This window comes from Nicotiana sylvestris, chromosome 3 (assembly GCF_000393655.2).
Source record: "Nicotiana sylvestris chromosome 3, ASM39365v2, whole genome shotgun sequence".
Taxonomy (NCBI): domain Eukaryota; kingdom Viridiplantae; phylum Streptophyta; class Magnoliopsida; order Solanales; family Solanaceae; genus Nicotiana; species Nicotiana sylvestris.
Window position 1 is genome coordinate 150,655,335 of NC_091059.1, and position 9,331 is coordinate 150,664,665.

A 9,331-nucleotide genomic window follows, 5' to 3' on the forward strand; every position below is an offset into this window, starting at 1 on the left:
TTTAGAGGACCGATTTAACCTTGCCGCCGTAAAAGGCATATATTCATATTTTATCATTTGAAAACTAAGCTCTAGGGTGATTTTTATTTACTTGTCAATTGGTCAAATTGAATAATTTAATGAATGAAATTCTCCGGTGAATTAGAAATCAATGATTTCAACATATCGATAAATCGGAGAAAACAACAAAGGGCACACAGATGACAAAACAAATAATAGTGAGATTCAAAGGAAGAAAATTAATGTTGAAGAACATTGAAGAGAGAGTTAGAGAGAATAAAAAGAAAACAACCATCAATTAAGCCATGAAATTGGAAAATGTGAAGAGAATCTGAAGAAGATTAGGGCAAAAGATTGAAATAAATGCTAACTTGTAATTGCCACACCCAGATGAAAAGATGTTGACAACTCAAAGATCAGTACTCTAAATTTATGAAGTAATCACATTTCTCTGTTGTTGGTTGGAGTGAACAAAAGAGATGAAAGAATGAAATTTAAAGAATGTTGAGCGTTTGTATTAGAATAAAACTGGAAACAATACGTAAAACACATTTTATGACACGATTAAATTACTCTTTTACCCTTGGTCGACCATCTTCTCTTTTCTATATATAAAAATAAAAATTACATTATGCTATAAGTTGGTTAAAATTAATTTCTTAATTTAATTTTTTTTGGAAATTGTTATTGTTAATATATATAATATTAAAACCAAATGGAAAAACATCTGATGGGTACTTTAGCAATTGTCTTTATTATTTCGGATCACGGGGTACAACTTTGCACATACGATTCCTTGGTTGTACTAAATTCACAATTTGGCGTTTTCGGCCGTAACTGCCGCCTTGGTCTTGCAAATTTGTCCTTGACAAATAGCACCATTTTCTTTTAATCAAATTCTCCTTTTACTTTGTCGTCATAGATTTAAGCTTTATCTTAGGGTTTCTTGAAACACATTTCTACAACCTTCAGATTTAGGCAAAAAATGCAACAGCAGCAGCAACTACAACCCCCAGTCTTGAACTCTGCCCCTCCACTGCCTCTCAATGCTATCACCACAGAACAGATTCAAAAGGTACATCTTTTTTCCCCTTCTCCTTTTTATATTTTTAATTTTGGGCTGTAAAATATTCTCTGTGACTTTGTTTTTTTTTCTTGACCACAGTTCTTAGATGAGAACAAAAATTTGATTCTTGCCATACTGGAAAACCAGAATCTTGGAAAACTCTCAGAATGTGCCCAGTAAGTTAAAAAAAATTTAATACTACTATTTTAGAGTTGAGATTTATGTGCATTTTGTAATGACATTATCAGTTTTGTGTATCTAACATTTCAAGGTGGCATCTTTTTTTTTCTCGTCATGTTGTTTACTTATTGTAACACATTGTTGTCTCTATTTAAACTAAGGTGTTCTTTTTTCCTTCAAAAAATGACTGGTCGGACGGAGAATATAAGGGTAATACTTTGTAGTTCGATGATCAAGGATGTTTGGTGCACGCTATTTGCTAGATAATCTCTTTTGATATATCTAGTATGGTACTTCATTTGATTTTTCCCCTCGTAATTGCAAGTTTTGTGGCTTGATTTTGAGGGTCTATAGATTGCCCTAGAGATGATTTGGTTTTCCAGTTGTAAAGCCCCAAACTGCAATTAAAATTAAAGAGCCTAGAGACAAAGGAATTTGATTTATAGTTCCATTTTGGGAGCTCACACCCTCGTCATGAAACATTTGAAGTGTTGTTTTGGAATTGGCTGCACTAAAGTGTGATCAGTGTGTTTAAGTATTTTGACTCGGAGATTGTTTTTGTAGTTTTCTATTTTTTTTTCTATTTATCAAATATCAAAATCTATCCCTATTTTAGTTCCAAGAGCTAAATGTTTTGCTAAAACAAAGAGCTCTATGATTAAAATAAAGTGGGAATAGCATTGCTCTGGGTTTAGAAATGGTAACATTCACACAGGAAAAGAGTGTGGCCTTAGAAGTCTCAAAACAGCAATGAGCAAATCCATGTTTGAGCTTGCAATATAATTTGTAAGACCACAAAGTACTCAGCAATTGGCAGAGAAAGAGAATGGGTCAGAAGTCAGAACTGATGAATGGAAATGGAAATGCAAGAATAACCGGTGATTCCAGACATGGAACGGCTGAAACTTAAGGAGGTCAAAAATGTTTTAGGCATCTCGTGGAGGTTGATGAGGAAGAGGCGAAGGAACTAATGAAGCAAATATAATGGAGAAGGCAAGAGATAGTGAACCAAAAGGCTAGGAAAAACAGAAGCAACAAATAATAGTGGGAACTTTAAGGGTTTGAATGCAGTTTCCTCACAGAAAATATCCTAATAGAAAACCAAATGCAGGGAACATATTGTTTTTGGACGTATAACATCCACATAGCTTGGTATGCTAGGAGATAGTTCTATATGATGTTATAGAATAGATAGGGTCATTGGTTCAGGTATATGTAGCATGTAGTTTGCTAGCTGTGTATATTAGTCTTGCACTCGCCGCAAGCTTTTCTAACAAAATTTTACTTTCAAAATGAGAATATTGGTAATGGGAAAAGTACTCTTGACCTAGTTTAGTTACTTTCGGAGTAAAATTATGAAAAGTTGCTCGAGGTAAATTGCTCATGCATCCAGTCTTGAAACTTAAGTTTATTATAGAAGAAACAGCAGTATGTGAACCGATACCTACAGTACCAGAAGCATAGGGGAAATATATTCTGCAGAGGCTGTAGTTGATGTATACTGCATGAAAAAATTAATTAATGTTGTCCAAGTTTCGTTAGACCACTCAGCTTACTGGATTATCCATCCTAGCCACTCGGGACGTATTCTAGTGAAAGGATATTCATAAATTCCAAACTGACTTTATATGTAATGGGAGTAGATCATGAGGTATCAGGTTCAAATCCCAACTAAGACAAAGAACACTTGATGACTTCTTCATATTTGCCCGAGCCTTGGTAGGCATAGTTACTTGTACCTATATTGGTAGGAGGTAGCAAGTACCTGGTGGAATTAGTCGAAGAGCGTGCAAGTTGGCTAAGACACAACCATGATTTAAAAAATGACTTGATATGAATGAAATTAAGAAGAGACAATCCAGTGATTCTGACATGCCATTGGGATTTGCAATTGTTCTCTCTACTTTTCATTTAGTTCTATATGTCAAAAAATGCATTTTGTATTCTTGTTCAATCATAAACCTTTTCGTGAGATGTGTTTTAGAAGATGTTTTGGCTTGTTCAGAAGGTGAGCGCTTACCCCTTTCTTGAAGTTGGATCAGGAAAAATGTGTACTGTTGCCGAGAGGAATATAATTGCTCGTTCACTTTCTATCAGTGTTGCCAAAGGCTCATTTAAGGCACGCTTAAGCCCTAAAGCTCAAAAAAGCTCAAGGAGGGCGCTTTGCCTCACTTAAGTTGTGCTTCAGTGTAGGCAAGGCACCAAAACGTGCCCCTTATTGCCCATGAGTTCTATCTTGAATGGAGCAATGCTAGACTACAAATATAATTGGCAAATAAGTATATTAGTTAAGAAAAACAATATGAATGAATTTGTTACTTTTCTCTTGAATTACGTATATATTTTTATTTTTTTCTTGCATTGCGCCTTTTTTAACTAAAGCCCCCACTTAAATTGCGCTTTGCGCCTAAAGCCCCAATTGACCTAGAATGCTTTTTAGATTTTTTCGCCTTTGACAACATTGCTTTCTATCTTATGGAGTGTGTTCGCTTTGCATCGTGAAATCTCATGTCAAATTATTGTTTTGCACTATTAAAAGTAATTATTATGTCATAGGTATCAAGCCCTGCTTCAGAAGAATTTGATGTATTTAGCTGCTATTGCTGATGCCCAACCACAACAATCAGCAGCAACCTCACAGGTGGATTAGAGGTTTGATTCAGCATTTTCTCGTGAATTTACTTGTCATTCCCTAATATATAAATAGCTGCAGGCTCCATCTACTACCCAACCCGGAAGCCAGATGCAGCAAACACAGGCTGCTCTGCAACAGCAACAGCAACCAGGCGTCCCTATTTCCAAACTGCCTTTCCAACTCAACGCCCTTCCATCCCAGGAGCAGCAACAGCAAATGCTCCACTTTCAGCAGCAGCAGCAGCAACAGTTCCAAGGCCAATATGGCTTTGGACCTACTGCCAACAATGCGATGCATCAACTTATGCAACCTGGATTAAACAGCTCAGGAACTCTGGATGCACGAGGAAATAAGCAAGGGAACTTAGAAGGTAATCCTAGTGATGGGCTTGGAAAATCAGCTGCAAGACATGTTAACAGTGAGAGAGAATAGCCTTTTAATATCTTGTTTCTTCAAATGATTATGCACCCTATTTTATGTTTGTAGGTATGTTTGGTAAGGATGTTTTAAACTGAGGAACACCTAAAATTATGCCATCAGAGGCAATCGCGGCAAAGCTTTGTTATAGTTTTTCAAGTCTTGAACTATTGGCATATAAGAAAGCTTCACTTGAATATGATTGCATGGATCTTTTGACATCTGAATTCATTTTTCTAATTTTCTCTTTGCTTCATGCCTAGTGACTATCTTTTTACATTTCAAAAGGAACCAGCTAAGGTTTCTGAGCTAATAGCTAGTACAACTTGCCTTACCGTTGGCTATATTGTGAACCTCTTAAATATCTGTCCGACTGAGCGTAATGACTAAGAATATCAAAGTTGACTTGCGTGAAAGTTTGGCTACTCAAGCAAGTTTTTAAATAATTGTACAAAAACTAATTTGATAGCATAATTGTGAAAGAGATACAGTGATTTAAGGTGACATGTATTTTTGTTGTCAAAACTATAATGATGATTAAATTTATTTTATCTTTTGAAATTTCAGACGAATAAATTATCTCCTTACAGTTTCTGGGACAATTGTGCATCAAACCTACCCTTATACTTCATACCTCATCTGTTAAATTCTCCAACCCAGCCTTAAAAATCCATGTGGCATGGCGTAATTGGACGAAAAGACCCACCCCATTTTAAATGAATAACCCGCCTGGGAAACAAATAGGGGGAATTACGCTCCTTGTCACTTGGCCCAACAATCCATCAAAAAATGGCTCACGTTTGAAGCTCTTACTTGATATGGCCCATGTAGGTCATTCGAAGCTTCAATTTCAGAAATTGAATTTTTCGATTTTGTTAGTTGTTTGGATTGGGCGTTGGCCCAATTGATTGGGATCGTCAATGGGAGTTCAAAACTCAAATTTGAAGTGATTTGGAGCAGATTTGAGCTAGATTTGAGTTGAATTTCAGAAGATGCCCAAAGAAGAAGAAGAACCCCTAAAGCTCCATTAATAGTATTCATTTGTATAATCGTGTATAAGTAATGTATAATGGTGTATAAACACCTCTTATATATTATTTTATACAAAGTTGATACATTATATACAGGTATTTGGTAGATTTCTCACATTTCTTCTTCTTCTTCTTCAACTACTACATCTATATACATGGTGTATCACTAACATTTTCACTATTGTGCTTATACATCTTTATACATTTTTATATAACTATATATATAATATACCTGTTTGTATAAAAGTGTATAATTTTGTACGATTTTCACTTACAATTCTTGATTAAAACTATTCCAAATCTCCATTAAAATGACTTCAAACTTTGTATACAGTCTACTTAGACTAATTATAATAAGTTCAAACAATACCCACTCCAAATTTCTCACAAAATCATATTCAAAATCTAACAAGATTAGCATTAAAGAAGACGAGATTTTAGATTTCTCGCGTCTGTTTTTGAATTTTCATAGTTGTGTAGAAACTTGAGAAAAAAGGAGAATGAAAATGTTTCACGCTTGAAGATATAGAGCATAAAAAAAACTAAAAAAAATCAGATCTAAGCTTATTGATATTTGGCTACACATTTGCAAACTTGTAAGTAGGCTAAAATAATGCAAGGTCAACTTATGGAGTGCATCCAATTTCCTTTATCTTCTCCTCATCTCTATTCTTTTCCTTTTAGTTTCTTTTTTTAAAATTTTTTGAATTCAAAGTGGAGTAAATTCTACATGTCCCCTCTTAACCTTTATTTGGTTGGAAAACAACACTCTCTCTGGTTATTGAATGGGTCCTTGAACAACATTTTCTTGTTAGGTTTATAATTTTATTACCCAAAAAACTATTGCTGCATTTTTTTTTCTTATTCAATGGATAAAGCATGACTTTAGCTACATACTTATCCTAAAACCTCTAGCGATGGTAATAAAATCAAATGTTGATATGAACTACAACAAGAAATGATGAATATGGAGCAGGGCCGAAGAGTTGGGAAAGCCTGGAAATGTGGATATTTGTTGTATGAACTTCCTGAACAAGCAAATTTAGCTTCGTTACTGCCATAGCTAATTATGTGAAATTCAACATATATGATTTCTAGTCTACAAAGCAACTCTAATTTCAGAAGACTGCTAGTCACTACCAACAACAGATCAATTCTTGTGGACATCGATTGCAACATTAATTCTTCAACAACAACAACAACCCAGTATAATCCCACTTAGTGGGGTCTGGGGAGGGTAGTGTGTACGCAGACTTACCCCTACCCTAGGGTAAAGAGACTGTTTCCAAATAGACCCCCGGCATCATTCCCTCCAAGAACTTCCCACCTTGCTCTTGGGGAGACTCGAACTCACAACCTCTCGGTTGGAAGTGGGGGTTGCTTACCATCAGAGCAACATTAATTTTTCAATGTATGAAAATACTATTGTACTATTTTTTTGTTATTTCGTTTTGCTAAAGTTTGCTTATGCTTTATGCAACCCAGAACTGAAGCATTGATTTGCCCTATTCTTCCATCCTTTCGCACTGGAAATTGCAATAACTTCAAGCCTTCGTTGTTTTAGAACTGGAAACAAGTTTCCAACACTAAAATACAGGGCACAATTCAAAAACCAGATCATACAAAGAACAGAACAATTTTTGTTGTTGACCCGTAAGTTAAAGGAGCTATCATTCTCATTCAAAAGGTGAAGAGAATATTATTTCCAGGCTATTAAAGTTTAAGAAGGTTATATGGAATTTACACTTCAAAGTGCCCGCAAATATGGGGTTTTTTTGGTCCGAAAGAGGAAGTAGTAGTATTACTTAAACATAAAAGTACAGGGAGAATGGTGCAATAAAGGCACCTTTCATTTATCATCAGTCCACAAACTTGTTTGGTTAAAGTTTCTATCATAACTTTCAATTAAACAGTAATTTGAAGCTCAGCTGAGCTTCAATGGAGGAAAGATCGAAGCCTCTACGCCATGAGAGGTCACAGTGAGAGAAATCATTAAGGGAGGGATCGAAGAACTTTCCAGATTTTCTCAATTCAATCAATGAAAGAATGAGTGGATCCTCCACTATATACAATCGAAAAACTAAGCTAGGAAAAATAAGCTAATGAACTAAGTCGGCTTCCTAATTAACTAACTGATTGGTACAGCTGGCAACTTCAACTAACTAATGACTCCACTAACTCTTAACTAACTGATCAAGTAACTAATATACATAATTAATCTTAACACCCCTCTCAAGTTGGAGGTGTGGTGAACATAGCCAACTTGCCTAATGTAGCACTGTGTTTGATCCCAGTCAGGGCTTTAGTTAGGGTATTTGCGAGCTGATTGTCTGTTCTGATATGGTGGAGAGAAATTAAGTCTGCTTGTAGTTGATCACGTACAAAGTGACAATCTACCTCTATGTGCTTAGTCCTTTCGTGGAATACTAGGTTCTTTGCAATGTGCAATGCAGATTGGCTATCACAGAAGACTGAGATAGGCAAGGAAAATGGGACAGTCAATTCTTCAAACAATCTGCTTAACCATACCAGTTCTCCCACTACTTTCCTCATAGCTCTGTATTCTGCTTCTGCAGAGGATAGGTATATGGTCTCTTGTTTCTTAGGCTTCTAACTAATAGGATTGTTACCTAGTAGAACTAGATAACCTCTGATTGGGCGGGCTGCCCAATCAGAGTCACAATAGGCCTTGACTGTGTGATCTCCATCCTTTGACATGAAAATTCCTAAGGTAGGATCATTCTTTAGATATCTGAGCAAGTAAAATGCTGCTTTTAGGTGAGGTTCTCTGGGCTCATGTATGAACTGGCTTAAGTGCTGAATACTATATGCTATGTCTAATCTAGTGTTGGTTAAGAAGTTTAGTGTACCTACTAGCTTTCTATAATAAGTATGATCCTGCAGTATTATCCCTTCTTTGGCTTTCGACTTTATAGTAGGATCCAAAGGTGAAGAGTAGGCCTTGTGCTCCAGACAATTATACTCCTTTAGCAAATCTAACACAAACTTTATTTGTGATATGATGACCACATAATCTTTATACAGAATCTCCAATCCTAGGAAGTAATATTATTGTCCCAGGTCCTTGATCATGAACTGTTCATGCAGGAATGCTTTAAGTTGTGCAATTTCTTGTTGATCGGTCCTAGTTAATAACACATCATCCACATACACTGCAACATATACTGATGAATCTTCACTCCTCTTATAGAAGAGTGAGTAATCATGCATGGAATGTGTGCAGCCCCTTGAGCACTTTGCTTCAGTCAGTTTTGCATACCATTGTCTACTTGCTTGTTTCAGACCATAGAGAGACTTGTTTAGTTTCCAAACTAAACCTGATTTTTCTACAACCAGTCCAGGTGGTACCTGTATATATACCTCTTCATTGAGGTATCCATGGAGGAAAGTATTTTTCACATCCAACTGAGAGATGGACCAGCCTTTCTTAACTGTTGTAGCTATTAAGGCCCTTACTGTTGTCATCTTTACAACTGGTGAGAAGGTTTCTGTATAATCTATTCCTGCCTGTTGAGTATAACCTTTGGCAACCAACCTTTCTTTGAACCTTTCAATACTACCATCTGCTTTGTGTTTCATCTTGTATACCCATTTACAGCGGTTGGATGGGGAGTCAGATCAGGCCAACGATCCTGCTCCGCTTTATACTAAGAGAGTGTGGTTGGGTCTGACTCCGTTATAGAGCTAGTACATCGAGCAGCTTATTGCCTGCTTCCCAAGTGGTAGCATCACTAAGTCCCAAGTATGATTGGAATATAATGCATCAAACTCCTGTGTCATTGCAGCTTGCCATGCAGGATCAATTGTTGCCTCCTCATATGATGATGGCTCCCTGTCATGACAAACATTTCTCATAAGAGTCGGATTATCAGGAGTTAGTATATCAGAGGCAATATGGTGATTCACAGAAAATAAAGCATTTAAGGGGGGTAGAGTTTGTTTTAAGGTGAGGAAGGGAATGAATATAGTCATGTAGGTAGG

The 9,331-nt window shown here is 36.3% G+C and overlaps 1 protein-coding gene across 1 annotated transcript; it reads left to right on the forward strand.

The window, feature by feature from the left end:
• Positions 1–725: 725 nt before the first annotated feature.
• Positions 726–4,525, forward strand: LOC104219683 (GRF1-interacting factor 3-like). The gene is made up of 4 exons (XM_009770392.2): positions 726–1,075; positions 1,166–1,242; positions 3,803–3,887; positions 3,960–4,525. The coding sequence occupies exons 1-4, from the start codon at positions 986–988 to the stop codon at positions 4,311–4,313; spliced, it is 606 nt and encodes a 201-aa protein (XP_009768694.1). The 5' UTR covers positions 726–985; the 3' UTR covers positions 4,314–4,525.
• Positions 4,526–9,331: the final 4,806 nt, after the last annotated feature.